The sequence below is a fragment of the Girardinichthys multiradiatus genome, chromosome 18 (assembly GCF_021462225.1).
Source record: "Girardinichthys multiradiatus isolate DD_20200921_A chromosome 18, DD_fGirMul_XY1, whole genome shotgun sequence".
In the NCBI taxonomy this organism is placed as follows: Eukaryota; Metazoa; Chordata; class Actinopteri; order Cyprinodontiformes; family Goodeidae; genus Girardinichthys; species Girardinichthys multiradiatus.
The window spans coordinates 31148339-31168737 of NC_061810.1; the positions used below are offsets into that span (position 1 = coordinate 31148339).

At 36.0% G+C, this 20399-nt stretch overlaps 1 protein-coding gene across 3 annotated transcripts in view; it reads left to right on the forward strand.

Moving 5' to 3' along the window:
* The window catches only part of cadm2b (cell adhesion molecule 2b), a 238321-nt gene extending 218674 nt beyond the window's left edge, over nucleotides 1-19647 (forward strand). For 2 of the 3 annotated variants that reach the window (XM_047391447.1, XM_047391445.1), the window contains 3 exons: nucleotides 10950-10976; nucleotides 16204-16326; nucleotides 16425-19647. In XM_047391447.1, coding sequence (XP_047247403.1) covers nucleotides 10950-10976; nucleotides 16204-16326; nucleotides 16425-16543 — 269 coding nt within the window. In that variant the 3' untranslated portion in view covers nucleotides 16544-19647. The remainder of the gene's footprint in view (nucleotides 1-10949; nucleotides 10977-16203; nucleotides 16327-16424) is intronic. The other variant, XM_047391446.1, reaches the window with a different exon arrangement.
* The last annotated feature ends 752 nt before the right edge of the window (nucleotides 19648-20399 follow it).

Below are 20399 nucleotides of genomic sequence, written 5' to 3' on the forward strand. Positions count from 1 at the left end.
TTTTTGCTTCTTTGTCACAGATGTTTCAGGCCATCAAACAGATTTTAATATCAGATAAAGCTAACCTGAGTAAATACATACTTTAAATTATTGTATTATTTACTAAGGAAAGAAAGCTATATAAATCATGAAAAAAAGTAATTGTCCCCTAAACCTAAGCGTTAGCAATAACTGTTAATCAGCCATTGCTGTGGATGAATTTTGGCCCACCCCTCTTTGCAGATTTATTTATTTATTATTCATTTATTTGAAATGGACAGTTCACATTAATCAACATTACCGCGATATGCGCAGCAGAATTAGCACAATAGCTGAAGAAGCTAAAGCTAAACACAAAATTTACACAACAAATAACTGACAAACAGAAATCTCATCAGTTGTTGAATCCAGCCATATTGGAGGGTTCTATTAGATTTAAGTTGAGACTTTAACAAGTCTACTCCAAAATCTTTATTTTATTCATTTTTAGCCATTTAGATGGGGGCACCCTGGTGTTGTTTGGATCATTGTCCTACAGCATAATCCAAGTGTTCTTGGGCTTAGTGACGTGAACTGACTGTCAGATGTTCAATTCCATTCAATTCAGTTTATTTATATAGCGCCAATTCACAACACATGTCGTCTCAAGGCACTTCACAAAAGTCAGGTTCATACATTCCAATTAATCCTAACAATCGAACAGTGCAGTCAGAGTTAGCCTTTTATTCAAATTGGATAAAAAGTTTTTCTATCCAAGGAAACCCAGCAGATTGCATCCAGTCAGTGACTTGCAGCATTCACTCCTCCTGGATGAGCATGTAGAGACAGTGGACAGTCACTGGCGTTGACTTTGCAGCAATCCCTCATACTGAGCATGCATGTAGCGACAGTGGAGAGGAAAAACTCCCTTTTAATGGGAAGAAATCTCCAGCAGAACCAGGCTCAGTGTCATCTGCCACGACTGACTGGGGTTTTAGAGAACAGAGCAGAGACACAAAGAGAACAAAGAAACAATGATCCAGGAGTCCTTTCTATGGGAAGGAAAAGTAAATTTTAATGGATGTAGCTCCTTTAGTCGTTTCACCTAGAAAGAAAGAACAGATCAATTCTGAGCCACTTTTCAAGGTTAGAGTCTGAATGAGAGCACATATAATTAGTTACAGTAAAAGCTCAGTCAATTTCCATGTCTAGGAGAGAGAAAGGGTTAAACACTGAAAGACAGGGCCATGTGGGTCATCGGTAGAGGGTGAGCATTAAGTTGTTCTCCCTTTATAGGATTTTCAAATAAAGAGTAGAATAGATGGTTTCATCAACTACAGCAAGTTTTCCTAGTACTAAAGCAGCAACACAGCCTCACATCACACTGCCACCACCATGTTAAAATGTTGGTATGCTATTTTTCTGAAATGTGTTGGTTTTATGACCATTCAAGACATTTGACTTTTGTCTCCTCAGTCGACATAATATAAGGTCTTATGTAGAATCAAAGTGTGTTATTATTTTATGTTAGAAGGGTCGTTCTGTTCTTTTCTGAGTTAATGTTGAATCATTAACACTGACTTTAACTGAGGCAAGTGAGGCCTGCAGTGCTTGAGATGTTCAAGGTTCTTTTGTGACCTACTGGATAAGTCATCAGGACACTTGGAGTAATTTTTGGGAAGGTTTACCACTGTTCCCTGTTTACTCCACCTGTGGATAATCCATCTCACTGTGGTTTCCTGGAGTCATTGAGTCTTTAGAAATGGCTTTTTAACCCTTTCCATTGCAGAAGGAATGTCAATACCTTTATTCTCATCTGTACTTGAATTTTCTTAGATAGTGGCATGACGTGTTGTCTTTTGAGATGTTTCAGCATACTTTGTTTGGTCGGGCAGGTTATATTTAAGCGCTTTGTTGATTTAACAGATCAGCCAATAGTCAGGCTAAGATGTGGTGAATTAAATTTATTATTATTTATTTATTAAATTTACTATTATTTAACAAGGTATAGTGTTGTCGGGTATTAAAATGTGCTTAACGATTTCAAACATGTAATTGTGGCAGAAAAGGCTAAAATTAAAATGGCCTGCAAGAGAGCCAGCATTTTTTTCACAACACTGTATCTTGATTGCATTGTCTCAAAATAAATAAAGTTTTGTGCCTTGAGATGTATGTGGGAAGATTGTCAGGCACCAGGAAAACATAAACTACCTAAAGTACAGACGGTGTTCAGAATTTCAGGCAAATACAATTTTTAACTGTGTCTTTAGTAGTGAACCTTAAATTTCTGGAAAAAACCCTGATCTGTTTTATCAAAAAAAATAAAGTGCACAGCCAAAAATGTAGTTTTGCAAGTCATGCACACAAAAATTGACTGTGATTGTTAGAAAATGCCTGCACAAAACACAGCCTCACAAATCACTGGAGGTGTATTCAACAAAATCCCAGAGAAAATAAAAGCAGGGGGTACCAGGAACTGAATTTGGTCAGGGACTCTGCTCATAATCATCCAACAATCCTTTGATTAGAACATCACTAATGTTTTATTGAACTTCACATGCGTAAGTATAACCCACATGTTTAGAGACCTCAAACCATGAATTATCTGATTAATTAGTATTAATTAGAGTGAGGAGTGCAGGAGTTCTTTTAATATCAAAATAAATTGCAAAGGCTCTTTTGTAATCATGTACAAAATTACCTTGTTATAATGTATCTAACACAAATATGAGAATAAATATTGTAAGTTAATTTCCAACATTTATTAGTTTTTTACTTCTTTGTCATGGCCAACACATGGCACATTTCTGAAGCTTGCAATTAGGAATCCACTCTCAAATATGGCACTGATAAAGCGCAGTATCAGTGGATGAGGGTGTAAAAATTTTGTTTAGTTTCAGTTTAGGAAAAGACATAACAATCCCAATCCTAATTAATGGCTTAAACAGACAGACACTATGCTGCAGGAAACAAATCATTACTGTCTAAGCACCCTGTGTTTATAAGATGTATTAAATAAATCAATGAATACAAATTTGGAATTGAAAACAGAGGCCCGAATATGCACATTGTGCTGTACCAGAGTGCAGTGGGTCTGGGAGGAACTTATTTCTGCACAGTGAAGCTACTCAATGCACAAATTTACTTGATGCATGGCAACATCTTTGGGAGATTTGGAAAGGCTTTAGAATAAAGAAGAAGTGACAAATTTTTTCTTTCAGACTATGTTATGTTTTTGACCAGCAAAAGAAAACTTGTTTAGAGCAGCAAATGTTACGACCTTTTAAAAAAAAATTACTTACAATTAAAAATATATATATATCTACTATAGGAAATTTGACATTTTTAAAGAACTACAATTTTATTTCTATTATTAGGTGTGAAAACAAATGGATACATTTTCCTCTGTGGAATGATGATATGTGTGGAAAATTATGTAAAAAAGTACATAGTTTCAATCTAATGACATAAAAAATATTTTTGGTACTTAGTGTTATTCCTTTGTTGAAATTCAATGCAATTATTTCATGAAAAAAATGAAAAACTGCTAAAACCTGTGTTCCTTATTATATCTATATTTAAAAACATTGATTGGTTATTCATAATTTTTAGCCAAAGTTATTAAGAGCCACAGTGAAAGGTCTTAAGAACCACTTGCTGCTCCAGAGCCACAGGTTTCAGACCCCTAATCTTTCTTATCCCATCATATCTGGTTACCCTTTGGTGATTCTTTAGTCACATGTAAAAGCTAAGAAGCTGCCTAAGAATGTGTGCTGTTATTTTAAATAAAAAAAAATAAAAAAAGCTTGTTAAATTTAATGGTACTGTAAGGGTTTTTATATGCTTAGAAGCCTTTTAAGTCTACACAGTCAACTAAAGAAAAAGGAAGTACATCTCAGTAACCCTCGCACACAGAGGTCCTAGTTGCTAGGGAAAATGAAAAATTGAGTCAAGCAGGTAAAAGATGTGTTAGACAGGCTCATTTCCACTGATGATGACACTCATTCTTCAGGGCTACATTGTGATGAGCTGAATACTTGCGAGGTCTTTTCGGATCATCTCAGCCTTTAAACCTAATTTGCTAATGACAGGGAAGCAGAGGAGCCATAAATGTCATCCATCAAGCACAATTTATCACTGTCTGAAAATACCATCTTTAATAAACCACCTCAACTACAAATAAGAAACACTGCACACAAGATATTGGAGTTATAGTAACAAACACTAGTTTTCCTAAATACAGATGGAAGCCCTATAAACCTTAAGCCCCATTTCTTACTTTACAATATGTTGCCTTACATTTCTCTGTCTTTGAATCTACAATTTCACCTCAACAAGCATAAATGTGGGGGTCTTCTCAGATCTTAACTGATCTGCAGGGCTGTGAAAAACCATGTGCCCCGTACAGACTTGTTTTGTTCTGACTTTTTGACACCCTTAAATGTTTCAAATCATCAAACAATTTTTAATATCAGGCAAAGATAACCTGAGTAAATATGAAATGCAGTTTAGAAATAATCATTTAAGATTTATACTGCCAAAAAAGGGTGGCTGCACGGTGGCACAGTTGGTAACACTGTTGCCTTGCAGCAAGAAGGTCCTGGGTTCGATTCCCGGCTGGGGTCTTTCTGCATGGAGTTTGCATGTTCTCCACGTGCATGCGTGGGTTCTCACCAGGTACTCTGGCTTCCTCCCACAGTCCAAAGACATGCCTGTTAGGTTAATTGGTAACTCTAAAATTGCCCTTAGGTGTATGAATGAGTGTCTGTATGGTTGTTTGTGTGTTGCCCTGCGATGGACTGGCAACCTGTCCAGGGTGTACCCTGCCTCTTGCCCATAGACTGCTGGAGATAGGCACCAGCTGCCCTGTGACCCACTATGGAATAAGTGGTAGAAAATGAATGACTGCCAAAAAAGGGTTTCCAAACCACTGTTGGCCTATGTGGAAAAAGTATTGTTCTAACTGGTTGTGCCACCCTCAGCAGCAACAGCTGGCCTTAAGCAATGGTGATAACTGGTAATAAGTCTTTTAAATTGTAGTGGAGGAAGTATGGCCCAGGCTTCTTTGCAGAATTGTTTAATTCAGCCACACTAGAGGGTTTTGAGCTTGAATAGCTTATTAAAGGTCCTCCATTGTCGTGCTACATAACCCAAAGGGGAATGGGCTTAAGGTCATGAACTGATGGCCTGATATTGTCCCTCAGGGTGAAGGCAGAATTCATGGTTCACAAAAGCAGCAAATTATCCAATTCCTGAGAAGGCAAGGAAACCTCAAACATTTACGCTACGAATATCATGTTTGACTGTCAATATGACGTTCCTTTTGTGAAACACTGTTAATTTGATACCAGTCAAATACACAGCTCCCATAAAATGCTCCTTTTGTCTTGTCAGTACACAGAATGTTTTTCTCGAAACTCTCATTAAGATGTTTTGTTGGCAAAAATGAGACTGTCCTTTTTATTCTGTTTGGTCAGTGGTGGTTTCCATCTTGGACCTTGTGTCCAGGTCCTAAAGCAACAAAACTGCCACATACTGTGAGACTCCCACCACCTTGATTAAATTTTGATTAAATCCTTTGGTTTTACAAGTGATGCGATAATGATGCATGTCAATAAGTGTGACCTTTGTCTCTTCAGACCACAGAATTTCTTCTGAGAACGTTTAGGTATAATCACAATCATTTAGCTATTTTAGATGGGTCAGTGTGTTCTTTGGTGAGCAGTGGTTTTCTCCCCCATACCAGTTATGCAAGTCTCCTGCTTAATGTTGAATCATGAACACAGACCTCAACCGTGCAAGTGAGGTTTGCAGTCCTTTAGATATTGTTCAAGGTTCTTTTGCGAACTCCAGGATGAGCTGTCAATACCCTCTTGGATTAATTTTGGTGGGCTGGCCACTTCTGGGAAGGTTCACCACTGAATAGCTTTTTTCTTGATTAAATGAAATGATCATTGGCTATCTTTGTCTGATATTAACTTTTATTTAATCAGCGATATTGTATGTGACAAAAAAAACAAAAATAAAACGAATCTGTATTTGGGCTGAGCTCTAAACCTGACTCCAATAGTATCAGCTCTATTTTGATTTTCAAAACATGTCCAGCCCTCTATCTGTCCATTTTTTATTTCGTAATGCAGAGATTCCAACATCAGATTACTGCATCCACAGCTGCATTAACAGGTACACTTACACCCTCACTGAGGCCGCGACTCAACACTTCATGCCCTCACAAACATGATACCGAGCACACACTTGATGATTGATGAGCTAACAACCAAGCTATGAGCTAGAAAATAGACTTGTTTCAGTTGATGAGTTCAGTGTGCTCTCCTTTTCATTTTCCCTTTTAATACACAGAACTGTTTTATTACACTGTTCCAGATTAGTTCAGACATTACAGGAGAAAGTTATCACCTTATTTATTTAATATTCGCAAATGACTGCACAAATATAAATATATTTGCAGAGGCGGAAAATAGAAAACATAAACTGTTTGGAGGGTTCTTATGCTCAAGGGTTTCTACCTGTTCAACAATTCAATAAGCATGCATTTGTGCTACTATAATTACCAAAATCATACAACCCATGTGCAAACTTTGGCTTATATCTCTGAATGTTATTAGTGTAGTTGTGTTTATGCATAACGTGTTCATACTGATCCACAAGAGCACTCTGCAGGTAAAATATGATAAATGATTACCTTGGCAATCAAAATAGCTTTTGTGTTATAATGGGAAAATATAAAGGGTATAAACATTGTAGATGCAGTTCATTTTGATAAACAAGTGATGAACTTTGGCACAATGATACATTTCCTTGTAAACAACAAAAGGTTTCGTTTGTATCTGATATTTTTCAATAAATGAATTTTGTTTTCATTAGGATTCAGTAAACATGTTGAAGGAACATTTGCAAGGCTACTGTTGATTTACCATTTAAATTATTTGCTGTTTCCATGAGATTTCTTTTTCCACGGTACAGCCTTGTAGATTGCAATGTTGGGCTATTGTTGCAAAAGTTAATTGACATCAGCAGAGAATATTAAAATACTGGAAATGCTGCTTAGCAAACAACCCCAGAGAAATGGCTCGTACTTTGAGAATGTGGAACCTAAGACCAAAGATTTAAAAATAAGGACCAACACAAAGTTTACAGGAGAACTCTAAGTTAAATCAAAATCAGTTTTGCAAACTATGATGTTACATTTGAAGAAAGCCAGCATAAAACCAGCTTTCCTTTTTATATTTTCCACAGTTAAAACATTTAATAAGTGTGCTATGCGTTTGTGTTCAACCAAATGTACTTTTCCATAGCCCCAAATACAATCCAGGGAAGCCGTCTAATCAGTCAAGTTCTGAGTGTGATTTATTCTCGGTTAAACACAGCTGTTATAATAAGCCGTCAGAGGTTTATTAGAGAACCTTCTTAAACAAATGGCATAATGAAGACCAAGACGCACCAGCAGAGTGAGGGATAATGCCGAGAAGACTTATAACACAAGGTTAAGTTATCAAACTATATCCCAACCTTTGGACATCTTAAACAGCACTGTTGAATCGATTATCTTAAAATATAAAAGGTCCATACCTAAGTCCATGCCTAAATCTAAATGAGAATCTCTTGAAGTAGGATAAAGAATTAGGAAAAAAAATAGACTCTAGATGTGTAAATCTAATAGAAACATATCCCAAAAAAATTGCAGCTGTAAGTGCGAAAAAGGAATTCTACAAAGTATTGACTCAGAGGCAGAATACAAATGTGTGCCACACTTTCCAGAAATTTATCTGAAAAACAAAATTAAAGAATATATATGAAAAAAATACACGTGTTAAGCAGAGGCAAAGGAATAAACAAAATGTTCTCCATCATATTTAAAATACACAGAACCAAGTGGCAAGCTAATGACCCATTCAGAGCTACAGCTGAATAATGCTGGAAAATTATTTGTAGAAAATTATTTCATCAAGTTGCTAATTGATATATTTCCTCTGCACAACATCAATGATCTTTTACTAGTTCTCATAGACACAATGATGAGTTGACATATGGTTCAAAACATGTAAGAGCATACAAGGGAATAAAAAGAACTACATAGGTACTGAGCCCCAGGCTCTGTTTGGCAGTCTCTGTAAAATTAGACTGAAAATCTGTGCTCTAGACTATGACTAAGGAATACTATGACATGTATACTATAAATGCAAGAAAAAAATGTAACCTCAGTCAGACACTGGGAGCTTTAATCTAGCACTCAATTGGACTTTAGAAGAGAACTCTAGAGGCCCACTCAAAGCTGCTTACTGCACAAATTACAATCAAGTGCAGTGCAACAAGAATGTGCTCTGTCCTGTTGCTGTTCTGATCAGGGAGATCCCACCCAGTCAGTTGCAAGAAAATATGTAAAAAGACATGTATGCTAACAACAGCCTGAGTTATATGGATGGATGGATGGATGGATGGATGGATGGATGGATGGATGGATGGATGGATGGATGGATGGATGGATGGATGGATGGATGGATGGATGGATGGATGGATGGATGGATGGATGGATGATCACTTATGCTAAAATTAGTTCAGCTCATTCACTACATATGTTGTCACACAGCAATTTACAAACAAAAAATCTAATTTTTATATATATATATCTAGTCTATTTAAATCCAATCATACAGTCAGATTCAAAGTCAAATAAATACGTTAAAGTACATGGGTATAGGCACATGGCTACCAGCAGCACTAGTGCTCCATAGCACTGGCCTTTCTAATAAAAGGAAGCAAAGGAAAATCAAAAAAAGAAGTAGGAATAGGATGCTATAACCCAGAGAGCACTTCGGAGCTTATAAAAGAGTTCTGTTTTCACATTGACCGGCTGCGTCCCTGTTGTTTGGGCCCATAAGACGGATATCTTTTGTGTAATGGCTGCACAGGGAGGGTTTTGCCCTTTTAACCCACAATGCAAAGCTGGAGTTGTGCAGTTCATGCAAAACAAATAAACGGGTTTCAGAGGTGTCATTGTCACTTTAGCCTAAAAACCCCATAAGACTGTTCACTAAATGGACTGAGGAAAGCCACGGGGGTAGTGACCATGAGTTTATCTTGAATGAATCGCCAAAGATGTGGGGATACATAAGGACAAGACATCCTTATGGAAGCTTATGTATCATCAGCAAACTAAAGGTGTTGAAGATATTGGAATGTTCCACCACTGACTAGTAACATGTCTGCTCCAACAATCTAAATGTAATATAAAAAAGAGCAATGGAGAGAAAGGGTCTACAACAGCTGACAGGACCTCATGCATATCCTCTACATAATCCAGAACATAATGATGGGATAAATTAGTCATAAGGGTATCGGGGAAACCCTACCAAAGGAGTAGACACTGAAACAGCTACAATTCTGTTTCTATCAGATCCAGAATAAAAACAAATGGTGATGGTTACCTAACTGTACATTGTCTGAGTGTTTGAATACCTGGACCACAGGGCACCAGTAATGATTACCAATTCAAAGCGCCTGCCCTATTAGGAAGAAGGGATAGGAGAAATAAATAAAAAAATCAGTGGCTTCTAAGGTAGAAAGTTAAAAAGATTTAGAAATTATGGTCAAGAGTGTTGTAAGGCCTCCTTAATTGAACCCTTGAAAAGCCACAATCTGCTGGCTTCCTTTAACCCAACAGAGTTTGGTTACAGGTTTGACCCACCATATTGGATTCGATAAGGCAACGGTGCAAAAAACCACCATGCAGGCCAAAAAGATCAATGAATACAAGCTGGAAATGTTTGTTTACTCTTTTTAACTTAATTGTAATAAAAATGATCAAATTAAAAAATAAAAACAAAAATCTCAATGTTAACCAAATAACATTCATATTAAATGACACTGTTTAAATTACTAGCTTTTCATATTGACTTTATGACGAACTCATTGCCCAAAGTGTGAATGTTAAACATACCTAGCACAAGCTTGCACTAACTACTTAGTCGGTAAAACGTTATTGTTATACTACGTGAAAAAAGTAATTCTCTAGTGTGAATTAAAGGCAATAATATACGACATTAACATTACTATAAAAAATACTAAAGAATAATATTACTATCTAAGGATTTCTTATTTTAAGAGGTTTAGTATATTTATATCAGGTTGTTGTGTTGTTTAAAATGATGGCCATTGAACAATAAGGGTCCTTCCAGTCTCTTCTTCACCCCAACAAACCGGGTAACTATTTTTGTTCCATTGTTTGGTTAAAGCTACCACACTTCTGTCCCAATAGCATAAACTCTGCATTTGGATTAAATAAACAACAGCTTTTAAAAGAGTAAAGGCCTGTACATATTCTGCCAGAACCGAGAAATGTATTATTTCTCCCAGAACTGCAAGAAAAAAAGTACGCTAGCTCTGGTTTGAAAGTTTAGCTCATTTTCGACTCATCCTTTGGGCAATGCGTTTTACTCTTGTAATGTCTGACAACCATTTGGTGATTGGTCAAAAATTTGTGGTGTTGATAAATGTCTGACTTGGACTTCCCAGGAGTTCTTCAATTGAGTTTCCAATGAAGTATGAAATGTCCACAGCAGAACAAACTTTGTTCTTGTCCTTGCCACCTTGAATGAACAAACACATTTCTTGTTCCTTGTGGAGTATATACAGGCTTTGAGTATTCCATCAAGTGAAGGAAAAACTCTGGACTTAATTAATCATAGGTAACATGGGAGATGTTTTTTTTTAACCATGGAATTTGGGCTTTGTAAGAACATGTATATAAACCAAACATTATCTTCTACTGCTCACTTGGTGAATATGTTTTCTTCAATCTAGCTCAGGACAACAGGAAGCTTTTCTCTTCACTTCTGCACACTATTAAACAAAATCCAAGTTCATGCTAAGCTATTATGTTTTTCTTCGAAACCTGTGGTCACCTTTTATATCATGGTGTTGTTCCCCTCATCTCCCCCTACTGCTGTCACTGTCTACAACCATGGCAACAGCCAAAGATTTTCCAGGGCCTACAACAGGTAAATATCCCAGTGGATGATCATTGCAAGCCAGAATTAGTGTGTGTGATGCTGGAACTGGCTCTGGGTCAGGATACATCATGGCCTCACCCTGCATGAGCCAAATCATCAACATGCATGGATGCTCACTCTGCTGACACTAGACGCTTTCTATCTATTCATGCCACGGACTGCATAGGTTATAGTACAACATGTTGCTACTTTGGTTTGCCTTTTGCAAACTAAGTTGTATATGAGAGAGGAAAAGACTGAATTTGTTTTTGTGGTAGTGTTGTTGTTTTATGTATAAATGAAAGTGCTAAAATGAAAATGAAATTCAATAATTATTTCTGTCCATGTTCTGTTTATATCATCATATTGTTCTTGGAAAAAATGTTTCTGTTTACTATGCCTTAGGTCGTTTTTGTATAAATTTACCTGAAATGGTATTTATTAGTTAATCCTATCCAGTATAAGTTCTTTAAACTACAAAAGCATTTGTCTATGTAAAATTAGTAGGAAAAGGGGTTTAAACAAGACCCTTTCCTATTTTCTCAATTTCACCTAACATGAGATCAGAGAAAATATTGCAAGGTGAATTGTTGATTTCTTTATGAGCTGCTCAATTCAATTCAAATTCAATTCAAAAATACTTTATTAAAATGGTGGGCAACCAAAGTGACTGTAGTTTTCTTAAAGATGCTTAGAACCAAAAGTGGCTGGTGGCATGCCACTCCTGCTGTAATAGCATATGTCGACTCTTTTGTGATCATCTGCGACTCTAAAATGGGATTTAGTGGCATATGCCAAATCAACAGCAGTGATTCACTGTCCTCAGATGGAATGCTGCTCATGTTTGAACGATGCCAAGAAATGTTCAATGCTTCAGACTGTAACATTAGTACTGCTTGCTTGATGCTTAATATGTATTGTGAAGCAATTAACCAAGCTTTATTGTCAATAGAGTGCTATGAAAGTACTTGAAGAAATGTAATAGCAGTATAATTTCCGTTGCTAAGTAACATCATTATGAAAGGCGGTATTTTAAGGAAATGCTTTTCAAATGTGTATCAATAGCAGGCTATCTAATCAAGTTAACAGAAAAATCAATCATATTAATCATATTATTATCACTTTTACATAGTAATCCTCTCAATAAAATGCCAAATTCACATTGGGTTCTTCATAATGTTGATTACAAAAAGGCCTTAAGTTATCATGCATCAGAAGTTGCGTGATACCTCTAGTTACCAGAAGAAAGTAATTTAAATATATAAATCTAAAAAGCCTATCAACAAAGAGCATACAAATCATATAAGATATGGTAATAATATAATAAGAGACTGTCAATCAAGAAAAAAGTTTCTGCACCAAAATTTTCATCTTCAAGCGCGACTGAAACCTGCAGATGCCCACATAGACAAGCTAAAGATCTTTCGCAGCAAGGTTTTATGGTTAGACATGATAGTGATTGAGCTTTTTGGGCAAAATGATGAGGAAAAATGTTTGAAGGAGTCGGGTAAAACTTTGTGACCTAACAACACTGTACCTATCAAGTGTGGTGGGGTTAGTATCATGGTGGGCAGAATAAAAAGAGAAGACTCTGCACATGAGACAAATGCAGCAGTAACAAAATAACCCAAAAAAACACTACAACGTGTTGCTGTGGTTACACAAGTGACAGTATTGCAAGGATTCATAGGTTTTTAGATCACATACAGTATATTTCTATACCTCTGTATACAATCATCACTTCCTCCCTTTGGTTCACCAGATAGACCGCTTGTTTTTCCCACTGTAATACTCCTGTCACACCAGTACGTATCAGCCTTTCAAACATTTTAGAGTTTTACATTTTCTCACTTAATGGGTCTCTTTATTTTGATGAGTATTTACATTGTAGATTCTCACCAAAGGCAACAAAACTGAATGAACACGCATGGCATTATATAATAAATAAAAGGTGTGAAATAACTAAACATTTTTATATTTTAGATTCTTCAAAATTAGCCACCCTTTGCTTTGATTACTGCTTTGCTCTCTTCGCATATTTCTCCATGAGCTTCATGAGGTGGTCACTTGAAATGGTTTTCTAAAGAGTCTTGAAAGAACTTCCCAGAGGTTCATTCAGAGATGGTCAAAGGTTAATACTTCAGTCATCACAGCAAAGGGCGGCTACTTTAAGGAATCTAAAATATAAAACATAACTAAAGTACTTTTACAATTTTTCATTTGCTACATAATACCATATGTGTTCGTTCACAGTTTTGATGCTTTTATTAAGAATCTACATACAATGTTAATAGTCATAAACATAAAGAAAACAATTAAATGACAACGGGGTTCTAAAACTTTTGACAGGTAGCGTATGTTTGTACGTGGTCCAAAGTATTCTTGTTTGGTCTATACCAGAGTTCAGATTAAATTTCACACCTGCCCAAAGAAACACTATCCAAAGAAACAAACTCTGCTATGTTTAAAGCAGACCAAACAGCTCTGGCATGAAGGCACCATTAACATCACCTAAAATCAACAGCTAGATGGTTGAAAAGGACACAGTTGGATTTTCTAGAAGGAGAATCATCCTAAACACACATCAAAAATGGTTTTAGAATGGATAAAGCAGTCTGACATTAAGCTTCTGTAATGCTCTTTCTAATGCACTAATCTAAACTATGATGAACATTTCTGAGAGGGATTTGGGAAAGAAAACCAACTAATTTTGATGCGCTTTAAGAAAAAGGGTTAATTATCCAGTCATAATTATTCCAGAGTCTTGCTGATGAATACAGAATGGGAGTGCTATGTCTGTAACTCGCTTAGACATGTAACCAAATATTAGTGTCTTGTTTTGAAAAACACAGTTGTATCTTGTACCAGAACTACTGAAATCATTAAAGATGCCAAATTTATGATATTTATGCGGATAATGACAGTAAGTAAACAGTACATTATATTACAATAAATCAAAACTGTACTTCTTGAGAACTTTTCACTGAACCAGAAATGGCGTCTCATCAGCTGCTTTGTGGTCTTGGCACTATTTAGTTTTCCTTTGTGGCTTTCTGTGGTATTTTACATGTCATCCTGTTATTTTTGTGCCCTTGTTCTTAATTTTTTTTCAAGTCTTGCTTTTTTTTTGTTCAGCATTGAAATAGAAAATAATTTAATGTTAAAATTTACACAGCATGCTTGGGTACATGTGGTTGCCTATCCCAGTTTCTTGCATTTAGTAAGAATGTACTAAATGGTGCTTTTCTCAGCAATGAGAATGAATGTGAAAACAAGTGATGACATTTGCTTATGCCATCTGTTGACAGTGGATTCACCATTACATATCATTATACCCATCAACATTGAACCAAACTCAGGTTACCTTTACAAGTGATCTTTGTCTTAAAACCCATTGTGGTAGCTCGTGGGTCTCTGTATTGTATTTAAAATGCATGGAATTTTTAAAAACATAGCATGACACACAACTACATCTTTTTTACGTTTCTTATTTTGGAATGGTAAAAATGAAAGGGTTTGGACATTTTTTTTGTTTAAAAGGTTTTTAAAATATAACTGCTATTATTTCATGGGGTCACTTTGCAAAACTGAGCATGAGCCATAGCTATTTATCAGGTTGAGATAATGAGAACACAAGAGGTGCACCGTATAAACACAGGCAGTTACAGTTTATAATAGGACAGACACTGGGGCATCATACTGAAGCTTGAAAAACTATATGCTCCTCATCTGCTCGGAGACCTCAATACACTTCAACAACTTTCCAAAATAAACCCTGTTGCTGAGCAGAGAATGTATCAATAAATATAAAGGATGAGAACTGCAACTCTGGCAACATAAACAAAACATTTGTCATCAGGTAAACATGAGGTCAGTTGGTTGATTAGTTGATTGGTGCTATTTATGATAGCTAGTTATATATATCTATGGTTGTATTTGTGGTTATTTGTACAGTTCAGGAAAATAAAAGGTTTTGAGAGAGGCAGGTTCCTTTACAAATTATGACAAAAAATAACTTGGGACCTTGTTTTGTTCACTAGCTTACTAGGCACATATAATTTCTACAAATGTTGTTCTTCAGTTGTGTTCAAGGTTGTAGCTCGTGGTAGTAATATAGTTATATATATGGTTGCAATTCAAAGTTAATTTTGACACTTTAAACTCAGCCATCAGTGCATAACCCAATGGCCACCCAAGACAAAAGTAGTAATGGCAAAAATATTCATAAAGTGAAGATTTAATATGATGATTCAACCAGTGAGGAGCAGGAGGCCAGAAGAATTGTTGTCTGAGAGCAGTAGCTTCGAGACCTAACAATCTGGTACTGTTGAGGATTTTTAAAAAGAGCTAACATGAGTCCAGCTTGCCCATAATTAACCACAGTGGGGAACGACCACTTGTGTCAAAAACTGTACTTCAAAGCACAAAACTTCAAGCAGCCCTCTGATAGAACTGTTCCAGTTCTGACCAGCATCTGATATGCAGAGTCATGTATCAGTGTGATCTTCCAAACAACTGTGTCCCCAAAATAGCTTGCATTGCATTAGGAAGCCATGCACTGGTTTTCACCTCTCTACACATAAGTCTGTGTTTTATTCATAACAGTTTCCCTGCGTCAGACCACTCAAACTCTTTAGGTCTGTCTGCAGTTAGTTCCCCCTTAACATCATGCTTGCTTCATAATTCTGAGGCAAAAAAATGTACCTCTTCATCCGTTTGCTTTTATTAAACTGTTTTCCTGTGAAGATTATCTCTGTAGCAAAAGTTCTCACTTCATCTTTTTTCTGTGTAGAGAATAAGCTGCCCATTTAACAAATTCCCAATAAAATGATTTCATTTATTTTGTTGTCAAGAAAACGGCTGTGATTTCCAAACAGTGCCATTGGTGCAATCTCATTATCTTAACAGTGCCATCCTGTTTTAGTGGGTGTGACATAAAAGTCTATTTTAGTTTCAGAAAAGTGAGCTTTAAAATTTCTACCCTCTTTGAAAATCAGTGAAAAGGCCAACGGCAATTATATTTTGGCTTGATACTTTCTCGATTTTCAGGTTTTCTGGCTCAAAAAAAATGATAAAAGCTCTTAAAAATTTACATCTACATCTGAGATTATATCAGCATAATTACCGTAGCCATATATTTAGTTTGAAAGTTTTCTAAATGCCAAAAGCTGCATAAAACTGTGGCATCTCTCAGTTAATTCTGTCCTTCCACATCCATCTCACTGTTTTCTTTCAGATCCTAATGCTTTAGGACAACGTGGGCCTGACCATGCTTTAATCGGCGGTGTTGTTGCAGTCGTGGTCTTCATCACCTTGTGTTTGATAATAGTTCTTGGTAGATATCTGGCTAGACATAAAGGTAAAACAGGTCACTTGCATTGTTTTTGGATTAAATGAAAAGATGCTTTGAACTTTTCTACTGGTGGACTTTTGATTTCCCTGCATATATATTTACAGGAACATATCTAACACATGAGGCCAAAGGAGCAGAGGATGCCCCCGATGCTGACACGGCTATTATCAATGCTGAGGGAAATCATGTGCATGCAGAGGAAAAGAAGGAGTACTTCATTTAGACCTCTTGCTCCTTTCTCCTTTGTTTCAACGTTCAACAAGAGACATGCAATTTCGAGCTGCCTCAGTGTCACAACATGATCTGGGTTTACTCCTCACTTTTCTTTTCCAGAAAACTCATGCTTGGTTTAACATGACTTTAAAACAGCTTTCTCCTTTTGTAATCAATACAAACTAAAAGTTGGATTGGATTTTAGTTTTCTGTTGCCTAAATGAGACGTTTTTCTGCATTTCTTGCCTTGACTACGTGAACAATTTTCTTTATTTTCTAACATAACTAATACACTTTTTAAACACAGAAGGGACAAAAGATGTGCTCAATTTTAAGACAGTCAAGGTTGAGCTTTTCAAATTGTTTTACTTTGAGAAGAGAATAGATGACATGCATCAGTTTATCAAACATTTACATAAGACATTTCCTTCTGAATTAAGCAGTTGTCTTGGATGTCACCCGGATGTTATCCTACCACAGCCATAATGTGTAACATAACATGACAGACACTTTAATATGACAAACTGTAGAAGCACAATCTACACAATTGTCCTAAAATGAAACCATCTCCTTCTTAACAAGGGTGTATAATCTTACACTTATATGTTTTCAGTTGTCTCGTATCCTGTTATTTTATACTATGAAAGTAAGAAATTTAAAGCACAAAGTCTGAGGACTAAAAAAGAAGGAAAAATACGTGAACTGTATCTTGTCTCAGGATTCAAAACGAGTCTAGATGGAGAGATGGAGTCCGACGTGAAATAAAGATTTTGGTCATCGTAATGGATCAGGAATATTTGTTTTTTTGGTTGGCTATTTAATGTAAAATCCAAACTGAATGAGTGGAACTTTGGAGGTTTTATTATTTATGTTGAATTTTATTGAACAATAACTATGCTTAATGTGTGGATATTGCTGTACAATACTTTGCTAACGTGAATATTTGTGAAAAATATTGTTGAATCTTGGGATCCCTGGCACATTACGTTTTGTATATTAGCATCTGTTGATTTTTTTCTCCATTTATCTAACCAGAGTTTGTTTTGCCACAAGGCATGTACAGTGCTGTGAAAGAGTAACTGCCCCCTGATCGATTTCTTCTGTTTTTGCTTTTTTCTCATGACAAATGTTTCAGATCAGAGAGGTTTTAACTTTAGACAAAGATAACCTGAAAAATGAGTTTTTAGTTTTTAGACTCTACCCAAACCAACCTGGTCCTATTTAAAAAAAAAGTAACACCCCGCCTACTTTCCCCTTATTAAGTCACAACGCAATTTTTTTGTTCAGTTTCACTTGCCATACCCAGCTCTGATTACAGTCAGACACATAGAATCAATAAATCACTTAAATAAAACCTGTGTGACAGCACGAAGTAGGCTAAAACATCTCACAAAGTCACACATTATGCCCCAGTTCACTGATGATGATTAAGGTGATTGACATCTATCAGTCTGCAGATGGTTACAAAGCCATTTCTAAGGCCTTCTGACTCTGGTGAACCATAGTCATACCTGTTATCCAAAAATGGAGAAAACATTGACCACTGGTAAACCTGTACAGGAGTGGCCAGTCTACCAAAATTACTCTAAAAGCACATCTACAGCTAATACAGGAAGTCACAGAAGAACATCAAAAGTACTGCAGGCTACGCTTGTATTTGAAAATACAAGGTATTTTTGTATAATTCAACAGTAAGAAATGGCATCCATAGAAGAGTTCCAGAAAACCAGTGCTGACAAAAATAGCACAAAGGACTATTTCACATTTCCCAAAAAACATCCTGGTTATCCCAGCAACATTTTTGAATTTTTTCTGTGGATTAAGAATAGTGGAGCTTTTTGCAAAGTGTACATCCTGTTATATCTGACGTAAAACCAATAAAACATTTCAAACAAAGAACATCTCACCCACAGTCAAACATGGTGATGCTGGTGTGGTTGTGTGGGTTTGCTTTGCTGCTTTCAGAGCAGGAAAATTTGCTCTGATTGAAGGAACCATGAGAATCCGTATGGAAAATATCCAGACATCAGTCAGTGACCTTAAGCTTAAGCTCACTCGGGTTATGCAGCAAGACAATGATTTGAAGCATGAAAGCAAGTACACCTTATAATGGCTCAAAAGACACCTTTTGAAGTGGTCTAGTCAAAGTCTGGATTTAAATCAAATTGAGATGCTTTGACAAGCTGTTCATGTTTATAAACCCTCCAGTTGCAAGCAAAATGTTTCTCCACAGCGATGTTAAAGACTCATTGCCAGATAACACAAATGCTTGATGATAATCATTGTTGACAAAGCAACCAGTTATTTGGTTTAGTGGGTAAATATTTGTCACATACAGTTGGTCTGGGTAGCTTTCTCCTTTAATAAATGAATTTATCATTTAAAAAGAGCAGTTTGTATTTACTCAGCTTGTCTTTTAAACGTTTGATGATCTGAAACATTTCAATGTGTCAACAAAGCAAAAACAGACTACACATGAAAAGGTGCAAGTACAGCACATCAGATATTTTCAGTAAACGGAAGAGGAATACATTCCATTCCTGTCACTTTGACTGTTTTCACACTGTCTTCAAACAGGGATTCTGATGAATTGCTTAAAATTGAAAAAAAGACTATGTATTTATTATTATGACTTATTCAGATTTATTATATGATACTATATTAATTAGTGTTATTGTTGTTAACACTGAAGTAGTTGTCTGACATTACCTTTTCCATTTTCTAATTGTGTGATTTATCTTCAAGAACAGTACAAGGATCACCGTTATGGCCTTTGAGTTTGCTGCAAACAGTACATGACCTGACATGACATGTTGAGGCATTGGTGAATCAAACATCCTCTAATTGTATATAGTCATTGTATCAAAGAAATTGAACCACATTGCCAATGCTCATACATGATATTTTATTGGTTCCATATGATGCTATAAATAGTCATTTTGTACAAAGATTGAATTGCTGTAATTAATTTGCTTTTTATGGAGGGTGTCTGAGGTTTGCTTTATTTCTCAGTATTGACTATTCATTTTTCAACTATGCCACTGTAAAAAAATAAAGAAAAACAAACAAAAAAGAGGGACAAAGTGCGAATTAAAAAAATGAACAACTTGAAAACTCTCATTTTCTTGTGATTAGATTTGTGGTTTGAAAGGAGCTCAAAATCAAAGATTTTTACTTGTGAATTACAAGGCTCTTACTTGCTGTCATAATATCAGCCTTTACATCTTCTGGTAAGTGAAAGTAGCATATTTTGATTGACAGCACTTGGGCTCAAGCTGTGCTGTAATTGTTGTTCATGGAACTGTAAAGTCTTACCCAGCCAGCAGTATTATAAATAAATGCAAAGTGTCTATTTTTAGAAAGATTTCTCAAGGCTCTCATCTCCAATCATTTAATGAGCATTAGAAAGACAAAAAGAAAAATCTCCCCGATTTTCTTCCTGTTTCACAACAGCTGAATTGATGTCACACATGAGGCTGCTGTTTAAGTAGTTTGGATGTTATTTGCTTTGATAAAGAAGAGAAAGTACTGTGGGTAATGAAAACTGAAGACAAACTGCCTGATTTAAGCTTTTCGGGATGCTGTCCACACCTTTGGACTTCAACAGAACTTGGCCATTGTGAATATACATGAAACAAACCACTGAATAATTATTAAGGATTTTATAATACTATGGGTTACAGTAAATTTTTTACATTTTGTTACATATAAACTGCAAAACACAACATGTTCCTTTGGTATATCGTGATAGACCAAAACAATTTAGTGCATAGTTGAAAAGTAAAAGTAAAATTATACTTGTTTTACTTTTTTGTTACCAAAATAATCTGAAAATTATGCAGTGATTTTTATTCAGCCTGCTTAAC